This window comes from Ptychodera flava, chromosome 7 (genome assembly GCF_041260155.1).
Source record: "Ptychodera flava strain L36383 chromosome 7, AS_Pfla_20210202, whole genome shotgun sequence".
Classification (NCBI taxonomy): domain Eukaryota; kingdom Metazoa; phylum Hemichordata; class Enteropneusta; family Ptychoderidae; genus Ptychodera; species Ptychodera flava.
In genome coordinates this window covers 25,331,814-25,355,168 of record NC_091934.1, presented here as the reverse complement: position 1 = coordinate 25,355,168, position 23,355 = coordinate 25,331,814, and the positions used below count along the sequence as shown (strand labels likewise).

At 36.2% G+C, this 23,355-nt stretch overlaps 1 protein-coding gene across 1 annotated transcript in view; it reads right to left on the bottom strand.

Annotated features, from left to right (window-relative positions):
* The window catches only part of LOC139136179 (mannan-binding lectin serine protease 1-like), a 75,313-nt gene extending 54,418 nt beyond the window's left edge, over positions 1-20,895 (bottom strand). The window contains exons 1-2 of the mRNA XM_070703928.1: positions 20,714-20,895; positions 19,664-19,826 (exon numbers count right to left, since the gene is read on the bottom strand). Coding sequence (XP_070560029.1) covers positions 19,664-19,826; positions 20,714-20,887 — 337 coding nt within the window. The 5' untranslated portion in view covers positions 20,888-20,895. The remainder of the gene's footprint in view (positions 1-19,663; positions 19,827-20,713) is intronic.
* Between the last annotated feature and the right edge of the window lie 2,460 nt (positions 20,896-23,355).

Below are 23,355 nucleotides of genomic sequence, written 5' to 3'. Positions count from 1 at the left end.
GTCCAAGTTTGCTACTCAGGAGGCAGCCGTCACTGACGTGTAACACTGGGAATGGTGTGGAAAAATGAAAGGCGTACTCGACCAATTTCTTCAATCTTCAAACGATCTTTATTTATAAAACCGACGTTTCGGCAATGCACAGATTGCCTTCCTAAGGGTAAAAACTAATAGATAAAAGCGCATAAAATAGAACGTGTCAAAGGAAAGTGGAACGACTATAGAAAAGTAAAATCATGACAAAACCTAACAAAAACTTCACAGGGCGATTAAAAACTACAATACTCAGAGTAAAATAACCGGAATGATGTAAAATATGGGAATAAAAATGAGAATGTGAAAGTCTAACTAGGTAAAATGGAGAAGGGACTCTGCAACCTAGATCGTGTGAGCTCTGGATGGAGAATGAAATGTCATTGTCAGGGGAACTCTTAGGTACATGTTAAAGAGACGAAGCAACAAGACCCCCTAACTGGAGAACAGGGGGGGGCTTAAAGAAAAGTAGAAGAGAAATCACCCTTCTTTTCGGTTGATTCCAATGGGTGATAGCGTTTCAAGTGTAGTAATTTAGAGTAATGTAGGAAAGTTCATGTTTTCTTCTAAGTTGGGTGCTAACAGAATGCATTTCACAAATGCCACTTACTTGAAAATAATTAAGGTTGTGGCCGAGTTTGTTGAAGTGTTCGGAGATCGGAGTGAATTTTCTATTGAAAATAGTGTAAACATGCTCATAAATGCAACATATTGTTGAAGACATTTTCGGCAGGTGATAACATATATTAGGTTGCGTGTGTTACGAGTGATGTTACCGATAATATTGTGAACTTTCTCAATTATTTGTGCTGGTAATTGTGTTGGTTTCGGCGACAAATTTACATTGGTTGCATTCACAACAGCATTTTGTTGAACCAGGATTAACGGAGTTTGAGGGTCTTTTGAGTCTAGCCCATACGAGAGATTTCCTGATATTTGGTGGTTGTTTATAGGCAGTGAATGGAACATCGGTTATGGCTTTGGCGATTTCTTTATCATGTGCAATTATTCTCCAGTGTTTGGTAGGAAATTTGGAGATTTTGGGTAGACTGGGATTGAAAGTAACAACAACAGGTATTCTCTTTTTACGTTTATCGGCGTTGGTGGATTTAAGAGTTATTCTTTTCTGTCAATTGCTTTCACTATATTAATTTGTTTATCAATCTCATTAGCATTGTAACCACGGTTGACAAAACGTTCTTTCATTTGTTTAGTGGCATGGTCAAAGTGGGTTTCGTTGGAGCGTATTTTCGGCGATAGAGAAGGGTTTGGCTCCATGAGAAAAATCTAAACGTATGTTTTGGGTGACAAGAGGTGAACACAGGTAGGTGTGGCGATCAGTGGGTTTGCTGTAGATGGAGGTGGAAATTTGGTTGTCTTGAATTGTCATGAGAGTGTCTAAAAAGGGCTGGCTGGGTGAACTATATTCCATAGTGAATTTGATTGTGGTGGATTTGATGACAGAATTGGAGGAAATAGTGTAGTTTGGTCAGTCCATGTATCCAGATGAAACGAACATCATCTATGAATCTTTTCCACCTCTGGGGTTTAAAATCATGACCATGTAAAATAGATTTTTCGATCTTACCCATGGCAAGGTTTGCGTAGGACGGTGCGACCTTTCATCCCATGGCTGTACCATGTTTCTGTAAGTAAAGGTATCATGGAAAACAAAGCAGCTGTGGTTGAGAATGAAATCTAACATCTCTATGAGAAGTTCCGGATTGTCTATATTAGATGTTGTGACAAAACCACAACAGCGTTGAGACCTAATTCATATGGTATGTTGGTATATGGCGATTTGACATCCATGGTGACGGGAAGAGCATAGTCGGGGACTTGATCGATCTCTTGAAGACAGTGGTTAGTGTCCTGTACATATGACGGTAGGGATTTGACAATATAGGCTGGAGGTCGTAGTCGACGAATGTTGCGAGTTGTTAGTAAGAGCTTAACATTCTGGGTTTATGGGACAAAGTGGGATGTCTTTCTTGTGCACATTGGGAAGTCCGTAGAAATGACCGGGTTTTGGTACAGGAGGTAGGAGTTGTGCAGCTGTCTTGTTAGAATTCCAGCCCTTTCTCTTCCAGCGTTTGATTTTTCTGGAGTTGGTCGGTGTATTGTTCAGTGGGGTCACTGGGAATGCACAAACCAGACGAAGACAGGAGTTGCAAGTGCTAGTGGCAGTATATGGACCCAACATAAGACATTGATAGCCGATTTTGTGCACTGCTGTAGTTTATTCACTTGGTGTCTATGCGGGTATTTGCAGAAGTATCCGAGCACTTACCTTATACAGGTAAACGCCATTGTTGTCGACAGCAGCTTTTCATCGCCTTATGAGATCCGTGCAAGACAAGCTCATAAAAAAACTTGCAAATCGAATGCTCGGCTAATATGGCGATGCAAACTATATGTATAGTTCAGGCCGAGAAAATTCTGTTGAATTTGCGTGAGAATGTAGACGGAACAAGTCGTAGAAAGAACAGGCACACGACCACAGACAAATTGAAACAGACTGGCAACGTGTATTGTTCAAGGCGTGAAGCGGTTACGTAAGTCATCCATGTTCGCCTTGCCTCAGATAGGTCTCGTCTCGCTTTTCCGCAGACTGCCGACCATGCACCTTTCGGTAGTCTCCGGATTTTCGCCAATTTTTAAGCGAAAGTATGTTCTGCAAAGTTTGTGTTATTGTTGTCATGTGGTGCTGAGTGGAATCGGCATGCTGGCGAAAACGGGAAATTTTTGAGCTTCGGAAAAGTGAGTTTTACCATTTAAAAATTCCTCTCACATTTTTATGAATATACAATGAGTGTGTTTTCAACCAACTTTGAAAATATTCTATCGATACTGTCTGGTTTTACTCAATGGTTTACGGTCATTCATATCGTCTATTAAAAGTTGGTCATTGAAGGATGTGTCTATGAAACTGCGGGCGTGTTATGTTTTGATGGCGTGAAGCAGTGTTTCTGCCCTGAGAGCTTACAAAGTAAGTATGGTTGCTACACGCTGGCAGCACGATGCCATCTCGTCGTACTTTTTGCATAATCTCGTGCAATTATCAACCATGAACAAAGGTCTCAAAAAAATCTAACACCTGTAAAGCTCATTTTAATATGAAAAGGCCACAGTCTACCGAGACGACCATGGAACAAAAGCCATGCCGCGTTGCTTGTCTGTTTTTCTATTTGTCTGTGATACGACACACAAAGAATGGACTTTGAACGAAACGTCAATGGCTCCCTGATTTATCGCCCTTCAGTAAACTTCCCGTTGTCAGCACACTGGTCTGTCAACATGATTGTAATTCCGTCGAGCTGATTACCAAAACCAATCTCTATTTATAACTTTGTTGCTCGTATCAAAGGTTGAGACAATTCCATGTTACTGATATTTGGTTACTGATGGGCGTTATTCAGCTGTTCCCCACCTTGCATGGTTTCTGACAAAATTAAGTACAGGGTCTGTTACTTTTGGCCATTTCCATCGTTTGGTAAAATTGAAGGAAATAGCACGGCTAGATTATTTTGGAAACATGCAATTTTTTTCACCTGCGTGATGCGAAAAACTTTAATTATCTTTATTTATGGCTTTATCGTCCAGGTTACACTGTTATTGCTGATTAATTGACGACTTATTCTTTGTGGCCCAATTCTCACCAGTCCTCTCATTTGACTATCAATCATTCTCTTTATTTTGTTTATTCTCAAACCTTCGGCCCCACTCACACCATGGAATGCATGTGGATACGTGGCAAGCGAAGGTTGGGGCCACATCTACAGAGGTATTTGCAAGCTATCTCAATTAGCTCAAGTGGCGCACGCGTCTAGATGATAAAGCCGAGGCGTAGATGTCACTTCTCAACATATTTCAATTCTATATCTATTCAGTTAACAGCCCTTTTCATCGACCCAACACTGCACAAAACCGCATATTGTGCCCAATTTTTAATGTCTAAATACTAAAAACACGCCAAAGTTTAATACTCTGGATGCCGCTGCCGCCGATGTGTGACACTGGAATGCACAAACCAGACGAAAACATGGGTTGTAAGTGGTAGTGGAAGTATAAGAACCCTACAGAAGACACTGACAGCTGATTTTGTGAACTGCTTGTTATTATTCACTTCGTCAATTGCTAGAAGGTTTACAATGTAACAAAACAACGAGCAAGGAGATGTTACGCAACATTTGCAGATCTCAGGATAATCACTGACCAAAACAGAAGAACAAAAACAGACATTATATATTCTGACAGTAGTTCAATTGAGCACACGACGCGGAGTGGAAGACATACTTCTGATAAGACTAGACGTGTATACGGTCTACTGCCAGAGTAACTATCTCTAACGAGGATTATTGTATTATGCTTTTCAATATTCCTGTCAATAAACCCAATTCATACCAATATAATCGACATCCGTGAGAGGCGTGTAATAAGAACAATCAGATATCTGTTATATCATTATATGTAGCAGGTTTCATCAACTTTCGCACAGTACTCTCAGAGTTAGTCTCTAATTACAAAATTTTATTTCATATGCGAATGAGCTAATTATTAATTTAAAAACGCCCAATGCTTCTCAGTACAATAAAATATTTATAAGATCAATATCTGCATCAAGTTTCATCAAATGTAATGCTGTAATTTTGGAGTAATATCACTAATTGCAAAGTTCATTAAATATGCAAATGAATCTTTAATTAACTCCATATAACTAAATTCTTTAGAGCACAATTAGATATCTGTCAGATAAGTATGTGCGTCAGAATCACATTTGGTGCAGTTATTTTGGAGTTATATGATTAATCACAAAACTTCATAAAATATGCAAATGAGCTACTTGTTAACTTGACACTGCCAAATGCTTTTGGACAATTATATATTATCAAATCAATATCTGTTCCAGATTCACTTACTTGGTGCGTAAGTTTAGAGTTTTATACCTAATTACAAAGTTCATTGAATATGCAAATGAACCCTTAATTAACTTGACACTGCTAAGTGCTTTACACCACAGTTAGATATCAGTCAGATCAGTATCTGCAGCAGAATTCATTAAATTTGGTGCAGTTATATGGAAGTTATATGATTAATTATAAAACTTCATAAGATGTGCGAATGAGCTCTTTATTAACTTGGCACTGCCAAATTCTTCTCAGTATAATTAGATATATATCAGATCAATATTTGTTGCACGTATCATCAATTTTGGTGCAGGAATTTCAGAGTTATGTCACTTATAACAGAAATTCATTGAATATGGAAATGAGCAGATAAGTGACATGACACACACAGTATCATCATAATGTTCTGAGATTTTCATCTGTAAAAACTTCCATGAAATTTTGTGCAGTATTTCTTGATATATGTCTACACTGTCATTACCGTCTCCATAGGGAAACCATTGTACGGGAAAAATTATATTGCATAACTTCATTAATATGCAAGCCACACTAACCAAAATCTAATCAGTTCTTGCAAGTAGTATATGGTACCTGTGTACCAAATCTGACTTGAATCTGTTCAGGCGTTTTTGAGTTATCGTGTAAACAGACAGACAGACAGACAGACAGACAGACAGACAGACAGACAGACACACACACACATACACACACACACGCGCGCACACACACACGGACAGACAGACAGGCATCATTATGACATTAGCCCAAGTGTGAACACGTGAGCAAAAATGATATTGATATTGACGCTATCTGAAAGTGTCTCATCACGCATGGTGTACACATGAATAGGGGATTATATGATGAGCTTTTTATTTAATTGTTTGCAAAGAACCATGTATATTGAAGTATGTTTGTTGAAAATTGGGGAAGAAGAGACAACAGCCGCCAGTATGTAACATCCATTTATAAGAAATAGACGGTGTTATCTTTGAGAAATTTGAGCCAATACTCTAGCATTGTACGACGTTTGTTAGGCAATCACTATTAAAGATAACCTGCCCTGTCTCTTTAAGCATGATATTGTTTGAGTTCGTCTCGTGTTTGCCGAAATCCAAAATTACAACTCATAGTACGGTAAGGGATGAAGTTGCATTTATCGCAAACCGATGGCCAAGATTTGAAATAAACGAAAGGAAAACGTCAATTTTGAATGCACAATTTCTTGTGCCTTGCGTGTTGACAAGTATTAGGGACATTATAGGTCACTGACACTGCTTTGACAAATATTTGTAGGGCAAGAGGAGGAAACGTATCTACTCGCTTAAAAGTACTTGTATTTGAGGAGCAGAAGAGAGGTTGCAACTATGCAGTTAATGAAAATAGCAATGAGAATAGCAAATGCCATGTCACACCAGTGTGTCAAGTGCTTGTAAGTATTTTGTCTTCAGACGTTGGGATGCGGTATCGTCACTTGTTTAAATAGGACAAAATCATTCACAGCTAAGAATGGACAATTTTCAAAACAATAGTACTAATATTACATGATAAAGGTGTAACTATTCCTTGATCGCATCCTTACCTTTACATTACCACAATTCCTCTCAAAAGTTCTCTTGCAAAGAAATGTAGCTATACTTTGTAAATATGTTGAAAACTGCTAGTATTTTGGGTACGGCAGGAATCTGAATATCATTAGTGTGGACTCTTCATCGTTTATCATAGATATCAGTTTTTGATTGAAATCATGTATGGGTTTATGATAAGGTATAATGTGATGCCATATTAATTACATCTCTAAGAGCAAAGACATACGCATGTTGCTCAGAAGTGATTATGAAACATGATAAAACACGGCCAAGGTAAAGATAGGTAATTTGTAACCTTCAACATATCACATAATTATCATAGATCTATTTCACATTTAGGTAAGATATTTTCCTGGCGGTTTTTTTTTGCATCGCATATCAATTCGTCAATTTTTCAGACTCTGAACTTAGACAATGGCCGTTTCCGAATTCCCAGGTTCATAAATAGTTGCAACTGATACTACCATACCAGTCAATAAAAACGATTCGATGACCTCAGCGTTCTTTTTTCTAAAAAAGCAAAGTACATTGTAATATAATATGTCATGGACAATTTGTGTGAAAAATGTAGTTTACCTGTTTGGTACCCGGCGTAGAACATATTTTATCGGTTACCATGGAAGAACGTTCTTGTGCTTCAACACATTTTTGCTGACTTACTATCGGTACGTAAGTCTTCGTTAACACATCCGACGGCCTTCCATTTGAGATCTTCCCCCATCCTACGACCACTGCCAAATCTGTTTTGCCTGTTGCACCAACGTCTATTTCGTTCAGCGGAAGGCAGACTGGCCGTATGTACTTTTATATGCTACGGGGGTGTTCAACCTCAAGAGTGCTATATCTACTTCAAATGTCTCGAGAACTTTATTTCGGGAACGGATGATCTCCACAACATTCCTCTGATGAAGTCAAATAAAATGAAATTTTCAAGATGAATTCATTGTATGTAAGGAAGATGTCAAAAAGATAAGCTCTGACCTCCTCTGATGTAAATGAGTAATATTATGGTAATTATGTGATATAGTGCGGAGAACGTTCTCGAACTACAGTATGTGAAATTCTATCCCGACGTGCTGGAAAACAGGAAATGAACATAAAGAACCCATTGAAATGTTTCGTGTATTGCAATATCCACAGATGATCCGAAAGTATGACATTTTCTCGAAGAAACAGAGATAGTGTAGACGGAGTGAATGAAATTCAACGTCAAGGTGACAGAAATGTTCGACCAAGTAATATTTATTTTAAAAAGTGCTTCGCTACGGATAAGGTAGGCATAATATCAACTATGGAACATTGTTAACTTACGAATTGTTGCATATGAGTAAATAACACACATTATCCTACATTCTTAAAAGAAAACAATTACAGCAATAAAAGAATTTGCTTTAAAAATGATAACAAATCATCGAAAATATGATTTTTGGCATTAATAATTTATGAAATCTGAAAGGAAACGGAGCAGAGCAGACGGGAAAATACAGTGACGTGAAACACCTGCAATAAACTCACACTGATTACAACTTTACGGAAAGCAGTATATTGGTACATTGTATCGAAAGAACATATAGGAATACTGGCTGAGCTTGCATAATCACTAATTGAAAAGATATATCGTCTTCTTATACGGGAGTCAGTATGAAGTACAGAGTGTGTGTAAAATAGCCTATTAGCAAATGATTTCTAAGACTCTATCCTGAAGCCATGATTATATTTTGTCGCTGGATATTTTTTCTCATGGCTGTATGTTTGTGATTTGTTTAATCCATGGCGTGAAGTTACTAACATTAACGTACACGCCATAAGAATCACGAGCTGCACACTGTCCAGGACGCCCCCAAGAGATGATTCCGTACAAGTAATATCTTTGACTTTGTTTATCCTGAAGCATCAGTGGGCCACCACTGTCACCATCGCAGGAATCGAAACCACCTGGAAAATTATGAATAACGAATATGATAATCTCTGATGTCACTTAATCATAAAAGAGATAAAAATGATTAATCATAAGTGTCGTTTGAGCTGCCCTCGTGTGATTGACTACGCTGAAAACGGTACAACGGTATTGTAAGGCAAGAATATGATTTGAAAAAAAGTAAATAATCTATGTTGGATATCAAATTATGTTCTACCTCGGGCGTCGATCTCATACATGTATGTCACCTACACTTTTTAACAAACGTATGTGAGCTACGGAGATAACAATATCTATTCGCAGAAATGTGCCTGTAATTAGTCTTGATGTTCGTAAATCGAGATACAGATGGGAGGTTGCAGCTATATGGTTATATCAACAGTAGCAATACCAGTAGCTAATGCTGTACATTTATGTCACATCACTATGTCACATACTCGAAATGATTGTGCAAGCACATTTTGTCAGGGCTAATGTGCAACATCTCGGAATATTGGTTGGACCAATCAGATATAAACCTGGCACCATTTTACAAGTGGTATAGCCACAAACTGATGACGTCAAATCGCCGTACACAAACACATACGCCTTGTAATTATAGCACTGTTTATTGTGTACGGTGATTTAACGTCATCATTTTGTGGCTATACCACTTTTTAGACACTAAAAATCACACCTGTATATTAGAACAAACTCTGTTATTGATTTCTTCAGTATTTGTCGAGACATGTATCCCTTATCTTTGCGACCATGCCCCAGAACAGATTGGTCGACCGGCTGTATTGTGGAAATTTATGAATCAATGAATGTACCAGTAAAAATATCTATGTGAATCAAAGTTCAGAAAGTCCAAATACAGCCGCAGTCGACATCGTCTGATCGTGAAAGACTTTGGATGTTCGGAATCATCGTTATATCTATTCCTACTCTCTGTTTAATTATATATTTGTTCTTCCAGGTTCCACTATTGTATCTGATGAATAGACGGCTTATTCTTGGTGGTCAAAGGGTCATCATGTCTCTCATTTGAAAGCCAATCATTCTCTTCATTTTGTTGATCCTTAAAGATCCCTAAAGTTTGCACACACAAGTAGAAGTAAGAAGTTTGATCACACCAAAAGAAGTGAGATCTGTGTCAAAATCTGGGTCTTATAGTCCGTGGGCTGGAGGGGCCACCGTGCACCCCCCCACATCCCTACTTCTTGGGTATTTTTTTGTTCTTTAGGACCTGCTGAACAAGAAAAAAGATGTTAACATTGGATATTTTGGGATGCACTACCTATCTGGGCTGTTTTTGATTTGCATGTACCGCAAAAAATGGCGAAAAATGGGTAGGGGTAAGGGGTACTATATCCTCCCCTACATTGAGTAAACTAGCATGAAATAGCACAAAACTATACATTTTGGAAAGCTGAGATTCTGCCGTTTATGAGAAACACCAACTTTAGCAAAATTAATTTGTGTACATAGAATAGGACGACTTTAAAATGAATTTTTTTGACAATTTTGAAATTTTTTACCCAAAATACCATGTAACAATTGTGATTTACTTGTTATTAAGCAAAATTTTGACAGCTTTTTGTGTTTGAATTATTTATTCCCACATATTAAACAAGAAAAAAAGTGTTAACATTAGATATTTAACTATACACTACTTCTCTTGAGTCAATTTTGAATTGCGTGTATCTGTATGGGGTGTGCAAAAGCTAGGGGTAGGGGTACAACATTCTTTCCTTGATGAAGTAAACTGGCTTGAAATGCCATATACCTTATAGTTTTAGAAATCTTACATACTGGTCTTTCTAAAATGCATAAAGTTTTAGTGAAAAAATATGACGTCATAGAATTGGATAACTTTAAATCGATTTTTTCTGGTAATTCAGTATTTTTAACGGGAAGAAAATACGATAACTATTGTTTCCTCCTTATGAAGCAAATCAAACACATTTATGGATGTTATTTACTAATTGCAATGTGCTGAAGAAGAAAAATGTCAAAATTGGGTATTTACCATGCATTATTGTCTCTACTCACTAAAATAGCAAGTTTTGCTACATTGGTATATTGTGAATGGGCATTTTATTGTTATGCAATGAACTAATGCACAGCCTTAAAAAGAAGACTCGAAAACGTGCACACATAGTCACATTGCCATTTTCTCCTTCAAGTAAATAGATTATTGACGACTGTCTATTGTTATAATTTAATTTTTAAATATTTTTCTATAAAATAATTTTGTTTAAGGCGATTTGGAAAATTGTCTATGCCTCCTTGTCTTACTTTATATACAGCAAGCATTACTAACAATCTGTTAGGCCGAGGCTAGAGGGGGCGTCTACGTGCACCTCCCACTCACCCCACAGGATAACAAACTGTAATTTTCAGAAGCCTTGGGATCCCTAGAATAAGAAATGGGATTTTAACAGACAAAATATAGGGACTCAATAGCTGTTACGGTCATGTTTTGAAGGGTACCACAAAATCACGATTTTGTGACCCACGTGGATTTTTGTCGAACCTGTCTTCTTGTACGTGATCTGCTGAGCTTTCTGTTTAACATGACCTAGGTTATGGGGTATCATTAGAAAGATGATTTATTCTTCTTGAAAATGGTATATAGCAATATGCAATATCTTCTATAGTTTTCATGAAATAGGGCCATAATTTACCCCATACCCCAAAGTTTTATGTCACAAATTACTGTCAAAACTAATCTAAATTCCACCAATTATTTACCTATACATAATACAAAAGGCAATACTGTGTATAAACTTTGTGTTATTTGCTACAGGTACATGTTAGAAACTTGGAATAAACTTTTAACAGAAAAAATATTGGGATCCTGTAGCTGTAACAGTCATATTTTGAAGGGTACCGAAAAATCACAGTATTACTGACTCGCATTCGTTTTTGTTAAACCTGTCTTCTTGTAAGTCTTCTGCTGAGCTTATTTTGAACATAACGAGACCAATGGGGTACCATTAGAAAGTTAATTTACTCTTCTTTAAAATGATATGTTGCAATATGCAATATCTTCTATAGTTTTCATGAAATAAGATCAAAACTTACCCCATACTCCAACGTTTTATGTCGCAAATACCATCAAAACTAATCTCAAATTCTACCAATTATTTTCCTAGACACATTACAAAATGCAGTTCTTTGTATAAAATATATTTATTTGGTACAGGGACATGTCAAAAATATGAGTTAGACTTTTAAGAGACAAAATATTGGTATTGAATGACTGTTACTGGCATGTTTTGAAGGGTACCGTGAAGTCAGAGTATTACCGACTCGCATATGTTTTTGTTAAATGTGTCGTCTTGTAAGTTTTCTGCTGAGCTTACTTTTTACCATAGTCTAGATTATGGGCTGCCATTGGAAAGACAATTTATTTGGCTTTAAAATGACATATTGTAATATGCAATATCTTCTATAGTTTTTATGAAATAGGACCAAACCTTACCCATACCCCAAAGTTTTATGTTGTATATTACTGTCAAAACTAGCATTTAATTTCGATAAATTTTATAAAAAAAGACAAATTTTGTATGAAACCTATTTTATTTGTTACAGAGACATTTCCAACAATGAAAGATACCATTAACAGGATAATTATTGTGATTTAATAGCTGTTAGCATCATAGTTTGAAGGATAGCAGGATATATGTTGCTGAAACCCGTGAAATTTTATTAAACAAGTTTCCATGAAATTTATCTGCCAACCTTTATTTTAACCGTAACGCAGATTATACGGTATTATTACAAAGCTTTTATCACTCTTTATTTTAGCATATGATAAAGTGCATTATCATCTGAAGTTGTAATGAAATGGCAAAAAACTTACCCCAGCCCTTGGTTTTATTTGCAAACTACATCTGTTCGAAAACTTTGAAGTTTGCGAATTTGGGATATGGGGTAAGTCTGGTCCTATTTCATGGAAACTATTAAAGATATTTCATATTACAATATGTCACTTTAAGGCAAAATAAATTTTCTTTCCAACAATAGCCTATAAGATAGGTTAGAGTAAAAAGTAAGCTCAGCAGATGACTTACAAGATGACACATTTAACAAAAACACATACGAGTGGGCAAGACTGAGACTTTACAGTACCCTTCAAAACATGACAGCAACAACCATTCATTCCCAATATTTTGTCTGTTAAAAGTCTATCTAATATTTGTAACATGTCTCTGTAGCAAATAAAACAGATTTCATACAAATCATTGCCTTTTGTAGTATGTCTAGGTAAAAGTTTGGTAGAATTTGAGATTAGTAGTGATAGTAATTTGCAATATAAACTTAGGGGTGTTGGGTAAGTTTTGGTCTTATTTCCTGAATACTTAAGAAGATATTATATATTACAATATGTCATATCAAAGAAGAAAAAATTACCTTTCTAACGATACCTCAATGGCCGGGTTATGTTGAAAAATAGGCTCAGCAGATGACTTATAATAAGACAGCTTTAACCAAACGTATGCGAGTTGGCAATACTGTGAGTTTGTGGTAGCCTTCAAAATATGACTGTTACAGCTACAGCATCACAATATTTTTTCTGTTAAAAGTTCGTTTCAAGTTTCTAACATGAACCTAAAGCAAATATACTAAATTTAATACAAATCATTGCCCTTTATATTATGTCCCGGTCAATTTTTGTCAGAATTTGAGATTAGTTTTGACGGTAATTTGGAATATAAAACTTTGGGGTATGGGGTAAGTTGTGGTCCTATTTCATGATAACTATAAAAGATATTGCATATTGCAATATATTATTTTAAAGAAGAGTAAATTACCTTTCTAATGATGCCCAACTTATTATATTATGTTAAAAAGTAAGCTCAGTAGAAGACTTACAAGAAGACAGGTTTAACAAAAATGTATGCGAGTTGGCAGTACTGTGATTTTGCAGTACCATTCAAAATATTGACTGTTACAGCTAGAGCATCTGGATATTATTCTGTTAAAAGTTTATTTAAAGTTACTAACATTTACCTGTATCAAATAAAACAAATTTGATACAAAGCATTGCCCTTTGAATAATGTCTAGGTAAACAATTGGTAGAATTTAAGATTAGTTTTGACAGTAATTTGTGACATAAAACTTTGGGGTATGGGGTAAGGTTTGGTCCTATTTCATAAAAACTATAGAAGATATTGCATATTACAATATGTCATTTTAAAGCCAAATAAATTGTCTTTCCAATGGCAGCCCATAATCTAGACTATGGTAAAAAGTAAGCTCAGCAGAAAACTTACAAGACGACACATTTAACAAAAACATATGCGAGTCGGTAATACTCTGACTTCACGGTACCCTTCAAAACATGCCAGTAACAGTCATTCAATACCAATATTTTGTCTCTTAAAAGTCTAACTCATATTTTTGACATGTCCCTGTACCAAATAAAATATATTTTATACAAAGAACTGCATTTTGTAATGTGTCTAGGAAAATAATTGGTAGAATTTGAGATTAGTTTTGATGGTAATTTGCGACATAAAACGTTGGAGTATGGGGTAAGTTTTGATCTTATTTCATGAAAACTATAGAAGATATTGCATATTGCAACATATCATTTTAAAGAAGAGTAAATTAACTTTCTAATGGTACCCCATTGGTCTCGTTATGTTCAAAATAAGCTCAGCAGAAGACTTACAAGAAGACAGGTTTAACAAAAACGAATGCGAGTCAGTAATACTGTGATTTTTCGGTACCCTTCAAAATATGACTGTTACAGCTACAGGATCCCAATATTTTTTCTGTTAAAGTTTATTCCAAGTTTCTAACATGTACCTGTAGCAAATAACACAAAGTTTATACACAGTATTGCCTTTTGTATTATGTATAGTAAATAATTGGTGGAATTTAGATTAGTTTTGACAGTAATTTGTGACATAAAACTTTGGGGTATGGGGTAAATTATGGCCCTATTTCATGAAAACTATAGAAGATATTGCATATTGCTATATACCATTTTCAAGAAGAATAAATCATCTTTCTAATGATACCCCATAACCTAGGTCATGTTAAACAGAAAGCTCAGCAGATCACGTACAAGAAGACAGGTTCGACAAAAATCCACGTGGGTCACAAAATCGTGATTTTGTGGTACCCTTCAAAACATGACCGTAACAGCTATTGAGTCCCTATACTTTGTCTGTTAAAATCCCATTTCTTATTCTAGGGATCCCAAGGCTTCTGAAAATTACAGGTTTGTTATCCTGTGGGGTGAGGGGGAGGTGCACGTAGACGCCCCTCTAGCCTCGGCCTAATAGATTGTTAGTAATGCTTGCTGTATATAAAGTAAGACAAGGAGGCATAGACAATTTTCCAAATACGCCTTAAACAAAATTATTTTATGGAAAATATTTAAAAATTAAATTATAACAATAGACAGTCGTCATAATCTATTTACTTGAAGGAGAAAATGGCAATGTGACTATGTGTGCACGTTTTCGAGTCTTCTTTTTAAGGCTGTGCATTAGTTCATTGCATAACAATAAAATGCCCATTCACAATATACCAATGTAGCAAAACTTGCTATTTTAGTGAGTAGAGACAATAATGCATGGTAAATACCCAATTTTGACATTTTTCTTCTTCAGCACATTGCAATTAGTAAATAACATCCATAAATGTGTTTGATTTGCTTCATAAGGAGGAAACAATAGTTATCGTATTTTCTTCCCGTTAAAAATACTGAATTACCAGAAAAAATCGATTTAAAGTTATCCAATTCTATGACGTCATATTTTTTCACTAAAACTTTATGCATTTTAGAAAGAACAGTATGTAAGCTTTCTAAACTATAAGGTATATGGCATTTCAAGCCAGTTTACTTCATCAAGGAAAGAATGTTGTACCCCTACCCCTAGCTTTTGCACACCCCATACAGATACACGCAATTCAAAATTGACTCAAGAGAAGTAGTGTATAGTTAAATATCTAATGTTAACACTTTTTTTCTTGTTTAATATGTGGGAATAAATAATTCAAACACAAAAAGCTGTCAAAATTTTGCTTAATAACAAGTAAATCACAATTGTTACATGGTATTTTGGGTAAAAAATTTCAAAATTGTCAAAAAAATTCATTTTAAAGTCGTCCTATTCTATGTACACAAATTAATTTTGCTAAAGTTGGTGTTTCTCATAAAGGGCAGAATCTCAGCTTTCCAAAAATGTATAGTTTGTGCTATTTCATGCTAGTTTACTCAATGTAGGGGAGGATATAGTACCCCTTACCCCTACCCATTTTTCGCCATTTTTTGCGGTACATGCAAATCAAAAACCAGCCCAGATAGGTAGTGCATCCCAAAATATCCAATGTTAACATCTTTTTTCTTGTTCAGCAGGTCCTAAAGAACAAAAAAATACCCAAGAAGTAGGGATGTGGGGGGGGGGTGCACGGTGGGCCCCTCCAGCCCACGGACTATTAGTCGAAGGTTATGAAAAAGCACCCCAGAGGTCATTCTAACCCGGAGAATTGGAATTATTCAAGTAAGTCCAAGTACTGGCAGCTTTACAACAAATACAAAAGTTAGATAACATGTAGCTAATTTCATCATTCACTAACCGGCTATCACTGTCACTGTAATTGTATTGATTTTTCAGACTGAAGTTGTAACACCAACATTGTTTACCTCTGTGGTATCCGGCACAAACATGTTATCAGTCACCACAAAAAACGGGTCATATGCGTCCACACATGTTTGCTGACTCACTATTGGTACATAAGTCTCCCTTAGGACGTCAGATGACTTTTGGTTTTGCCTGATTCCCCAGCCTAGGACCACGGTTAACCCCTCTCGTTCTCTACACCAATGTCCGTATCTTTCAGTGGCAGACAGATTGGTCGTATGAACTTGGTAAATTCTACTGGGGTATCCAACCTCAAGAGTGCTAAATCTGCTTCCAAAGTCTTGGGGTCATTATTTGGCGAAGGGACAATTTCTACAACATTCCTCTGTCAAAGACAAATAATATTACATGGCTTGGATGAAGTAATCGCATGATAAAGACGGAATATGTCGAAAGGATATGCTGATACGGTGACCTTCTCCGATGTATTTGAGCAGTGTTACAGAGGCATGCAATAGTTTTCGGAGAGAATTCTTTTACACAGAGTGAATGAAATCGAGTGTGCAGGTGGTTGAAGCAACTTGTGAATTTCAAAATGCATGATGGCGGGAAATAATTTAACAGAAGCTGCAAAAGCGTCACATTACCTTTTATGCAAAGAAAGTCCATGCTTTTCTTACAATCGAATTTGCACGATATAAATTTGTAAATAATTACAAGAAAAGATGGATGAGTTATTTCACACTCAATTTATGTCATGCAGTCCTTAAAATTGCAGAAGAATGGTATCACTATGGTTAACTTACGTATTGTAAATAATCACGCTGACGTGAACGTCTGTGAAGACCCAGAGTAACATTAAATGACGCAAGAGGTAGAATGTGTCCAAATGTCTTTGATTTTGTCTCCGGATTTACGACACAGTGTGCTGCTGTAACAACCCATTCTTCGTTCAGTAGAGATCCGCCACAGATTGCATTCTCGACGCCGTGGCCTACAGAGTGAACTGACAAGAGAGCCATCCATGGCCACGAACCTCGTACGACGCGTCGTCCACCGAATATGCGATAAGGAGATATCGATCTTGGTGTTACGATAGGTGTACCACAGACTGAAAGAAGTTGTCAAATGTTATAACACGTGCTTTTCAAGATTTGCTAAAACACTGACTTTTTAGCAAACCTCTTTGCCATTTCCCTCCTATCCATTTATCACATTTAAAAATCAAGTATTCGTTACAATTTGGAGGAATCAATGCGAGAAGTTTTCCATAACGATTCATTTTTTTCATTTATTCATTCATTCATTCATATTTATTGCCATTGAAGCAAAATAAAATACATAAATTACTTATAATTATCCGAACTACACAGCACAACACTGAAATGGCAATTCTGGGGTCCAAAAATAGCTTTTCGCTAGTCAAGTTTGCTCCACTAGAAATGCAATTAAAATGTCAAACTACTTTTAAATGATATCAATACGCCGTGGGCAACTTCTCTATCATTTCTAGTTGTCTGTCGCGTCACGAGTACGCAGCAGCCGACGCAAGATGCTAATAATCTCTCGGTTACACGTACCTTCCGTAAAGTTATACACGATGTCAGAGATAGAATGGACCTAGAAATTTACCTCAGAAGAAGTTACGTTACTTTTCGAGGACAAAATTCGATTGAATCTCAACGGCGCAAACACTGTAACGTCGCGACCGACCCTAATTACTTTCGGAATCGACAGTGATGAAACCAGCTTCGTGTTCGTTTCCGCAAATTATTCACTGGATTCCAAAGGAATACGCAGGCGTTACACTCTTGTGTTTTCATTCTTCGGATTATTGTCAGAGTGTACGAAAATATTGATTGCAAATTATCTCACAGATATGATGTAATATGAATTTCGTGGTTTCAACAAAAACAATGTTGTTCTGTTGGGGGAACTGTCGTGGTTAACAGTGAATCTCATCTACTACATTTTAACCAATTTTGCAAAATTCAAAGAAAGTCGATTCACATTGTTGGGGTTATTCCACTGTCTTCATATTCGTGTCGAGTAAAGAAAAACAAATATTATGACCTGGAAAGTTAGTAGCCAATTTGAGCTAAACTCAAATGAGGTCACCGTGTTTTACCACAAGGTAAAATTGTTGGCATATCTAACAATAGTTTTATCAGTGTTTTAATAAGGTTCACGTTCCTTCCATAAAGCCTGATACAATAGCGAGAACACATCTTTTCAACACAATGTTTGTGTCCGTGACAGCTATTTCATTTGTCATCAAATAGCGGACAAGAAATGCAGTGCCATAGCAGAAAAATGAAGAAATATCCAGAGTGAAGATACTTCGTATCTATCAATACTTCCAACGGTATATAATGATTACAGAAGCGTTCACTTTTCATACCAAAGACTAATTAGCTTTAGTTATGTAAGTTTCCCATGGTATTATCACGGTCGTGTTTTGATATGTTTGTTTTGATTATTCCTTCTTGGAATAAATGAAAATAATAAAGTACTGACATACTGACAAAATGAACCGAAAATAATAAAGCGTTGGCAGATTGACAGAATACAAATAACTCCCTAGACTATATGAAGTAGGATAGTTGGACTGTAAGATCATATAAGGTAGAGCTTACCGAATTATTGACAATTATTTTTACGAGTGACATACTATGTGATTGACGGTAAAATGGTTTCCATAACTGAATATTGCCAATCATGAACGAAGGCTTAAATTGTAGAAAGTATCAAACAATAGTGCACATGTATACATTAATCGGTCTTTTTAGGATAACTTTATAAACGATAGCAACGTACGTCTGAAATATTTGAATCAGATACAGATCAATAAACTCCATTCGATATAAAGTTTGCGTTGCACCGTTAGCAATACTTGAACTCGACAAACTGTCTTAATTGAGAAGTTGCCAACTCCGTCAGGTGTAATTATCGTTTGGCGGTAATATCAGTCGATCACAACAAGTTCAACTCTGCGAGAGTTGAAACATTGTTCAGAAGGAGTAGACGAAGTAAACACAACAACACCAGATCTGCACAAACGAGGCTAGCAAAATATGGGTTTTGAACAGCCAGCTTGATGTGTGGCGGTGTTGTGACTAATCGTGAATTCTCCCCCGAATATGTTAAAACTCTTGGCCGAGTTGCGAGTTGATTTCTTCGTTATTGACTGCTTTTACGCCTAGATAATAACTACGACTGACAGTGTTGGAAACTCCGCAATTTTGACTGTATGTCTATTTTCCGTATTGCCAACACAAACCAATGTATTGATCAGTGTATAAAGAAATAAAATATGTAAATAAAGCAGTTTACTGTATAACAGAAAGTACTAAGCATACATACTATGCTTACTGCTTTTGATGGTGTTAAACGTATATCTAGAAGATATAGCAATGAAATTAATTCACGGATGGGTAAGAACAGTTTTTATTGCCTTGCAAAATAACCAATGACCGTGCAATTTATCCACTCTTGCCTCTGGTCTTGAGATCAAAGAATATCACAGGTTTACACCTGTCTAACATTAATATGCAATATAATGGGAAGCGAAGATTAAATATTTTCATACGAAAAGATGTATTGGTAATGAAGATATTCCCGTTTAAGCATACCCTGAACGTAATACCTTACGATGAAGTTATTTGGTCTTGGTCGTGGCCATTGTGTCGCGTACTTTAACTTCATGACGTTACCAGAGGACTGAATTGCTGCTGGTAAGTTGTTGATGCTATCGTTTCCACACAAATAATCGACAACACGCGTTCCTGCCGCAATCTGCCAAGTAGAGCAAGGAGAAACAAATTTTAATGTGACAGATGAACCAAAATGTGAGATAGGACTTTAAGTTTGAAATACCGAGAGAGAGAGAGAGAGAGAGAGAGAGAGAGAGAGAGAGAGAGAGAGAGAGAGAGAGAGAGATGAAAATACACAAAACTGGCATTTTGTTTCCTTGATTACAATAATAAACGAGGTCAACCTTAGATCTCGGTGTCAGAAGTCCAGCCGAAAACGGTACAAATATTATTGAAAGAAAATCCACGACAATTCTTTAGCCACAAGCAAAAATATTGTGTTTCGAATGCTCGCCATAAAGCTTTCCTCGGTAAACTGGTGTGAGTGTTCTCTTGAAAATACTATGATAACAATTAAGAAGTGTAACACAAAATATAACATATGTAAGACATAAAACAAAAATAAAACTTAGGATGGGAAAGAACCCCATTATTTTCTGGCCTGAAGGTCCTTTAAAATTAGATTGCATGGCTTCGGGAGATGGCTTTGACTATAGCCTATGCCCCCCTCCTAAGAACAGTTTTTTCAGGGACCTTTGTTTCGAATATAGCGTTCGTTTGGCCGTGATTTGGATTGACCGGAAGTCTGTATTAATGGCATTTATTGAAATACGACTTGTGATAATTTACGTTTTGACGAATTTATACACTTGAGTTACAACAATCAAAGCTTGTCAATGTGGGTTCAATACTGAAGATAATTTTTTTATGATTTCTAAATGTTTAATAGAATGAAAATCTTCGCATATGTACGTGGTAATAATGCCGTGACCCATCGATTCTGACAATCAGAGTATTGTCATCGGACATTTATATGTTATGAGTGTAATGTGAACACAGACACTATTTTTTGATCATTGTCGTCCATACCTGCAAGCTCGTAGTACAGTTCTGATTGGTCCGTAATTTACCGACTGCAAAGCGATCAAATTCAAGGCGGATGACGGACCCAATCTCTGCCAAGATTGCCCATTCCATATCGTCACCCAATGCTAAACTGTCTACATATGGTGGAAGATGGATAACTCCCTTGCGTTCATTCATCACTCTATGTGGAGCTGGAAACAGAAAATCATATATATCCGGTTACACAACGGATATTTCCGTGGCAGATATTTGTCAGTCTAAAACTCAAAGAACATTTTAGTTTATCAGAAGATAAAAGGTTATTCAAGTATAATGACTATGTATTTCAAAGATTCAGTTTTTTTTTGTTTCGGAATCTTTTGTAACGGTGACCATTATTTATGACCCTTTGTGGAAGAAAAAGAAAGCTATAGTTATTCAAGGTATCCTTTTTTCACTTTAAAGTGCAAAAAGTGAAAGCAATATTCTTGGTTTTGACACTACTCTGCCGGCCTCCATCAATACACACCAGGCTAGCTAGAACAATGTAGCGCATTGTCGTAAATGAGGAATATTTTACTATCGAGAAATACTAAATCTGTTGAAGGTCAACGATTTCTTGAGGATGGCTAGATATATGTTTTGAAGTGAACTGCAGTAGGGATGGTTGTTAAGCAAGTTTCTTTGCGACGTAATGGAGAAGCATATATTTTATCTGTGTTAATGTAACCAACTTACTTTACACGTAAACTATGCTACTGCAGTTGGTCAGTGCATCAAAGACGTCAATGTCTATGATATGTACCTTTAGACATGATGATAAGTGAATTTTAGTGAATTTCATGAAGATAAAAATATTTGTGACGTTTCTTACGTACACACAATATAGTTAAACTGTCTGATAGTACGCAAAATTAATTGCATCAGCGATAAGGACACTAGCAACATAACTTGTAGAAAATTGAATGCTGAAGAGTATTTCACTTTAAACACGCATGACCAGTAACTGGGGCAAATAGATTTGAAGAGTTTGAATTTGAACTAAATCAATAGGAACAAACCACCTAGTAGGCCGAGTTGGACCGACCGACCGACCGACCGACCAACTATCTTTAACTAGATGAAAATTGTTTTAAACATTCCAGAAAATTAGGACGGTATAATAATGTTTGTTAGTCTTCAGTTTTGTTTAAAGTGTGAACCCCTTGTAGAAGCATTGAACTCTCAACGGAAAATGGTTTCATGCAACTCACTTTAGCACGAACACATTTGTTGAAATGAAGGTAACCATCCTCTCATGATTTTAGATTTTGCAAGTCTGCTTGGTGTTTATTGGTCGGAAGTGAATGAGGTTTTATGTTGTATTCCTAAAACATACTACGCATATCATTTTTCATCAACAATAAGGTATAACTCAGAACAATTATCTTACATGAATTAAGAAAATGGATATGGGTCGTATTTAAACTGTAAACGTCTACTTACGATAGCAGTGCGGTTGTACGCCAGTCCATGTCCCGTCTTCGTTGCACAGTCTAGTCATCGACCCATCCATGTAATATCCATTATCACACTTGAACCAAACAAACTGATCGATCGTAAGTAGAATTACGTCCGATAATACGACCGTTCACAGGTGCCTGCAGAGATCTGCATCTCGGTGCTGAAGAAGGGTCTGAAAATACATGACTACTGTATAAAACCTTTTTGTGTCTTGAAAAATTGTCCTATATTTTTGTTTTTCCTCTTACTTGCCCCTTTTATGATATTAATGTAGTTGTAACTTTGGCTTGATACCTGTTCAGGAGAATGTCATCACAGTTCATACTTGCTAAGACTTGACTCTCCCAAGTGCCCTAAGATTTACCCAACCACTTCGCTCATATTTGTGTTAATATAGGCGTTACACAAGTATATAGTAATGATCATACTATCGTATTCATGTCTTCAGTACCCATCATAATGTTAAACTTGTTTTAACTTCATTTTTTAAATGAGAAGAAAGGCATATAGCGATTAAAACATTTATCTATTGTTGCAATCATTTTTATAAGTGCTTGTGAGATTGTAAAATAGATCATATTTGGAAAAGGAAAATAAAGCATTCTCTCGTTTGAGCTTATTGGAAAAAAACCCCATCTGAATGTGAAAGATAAAGGCGTCTGAGAAAGACAATGTATCAAAATTCAATGTGATACTTTTACATTTACGTAATCTTGAAAAAGATGAATGAGTTATTGTATTATTGACTGAAAGATTGCGGATAGCTGACAAGATATCAAATCTATAACGTTCATTTACCTGTGGAACTGTATCTTGCCTGTACAAGCCCTTCTGTGGAATAACTATTGTCGACATATCGAACGGTCATGATGTTACTTGTTGAGTGAATCATTGCTGGAAGGTTTGATAAGTTTCCATCTCCATCTCCGCAGAAAGGTCCAAATTCTTCATTACCAGTGTAAATCTGATGATTGAGGATAACGGTAAAGTAAAAACCATATAAATTCAAATGTTATCATAACGATAAACCATCATATCGCATGTTTCAACATAATGATTCATTGATACTTTTGCAACATATCATTGAACAATATGATTTAGAAATGATATAATCGTAACATGCAGTAAAAATCATAGTTTCTGTCCAAAATAAATACATTGAC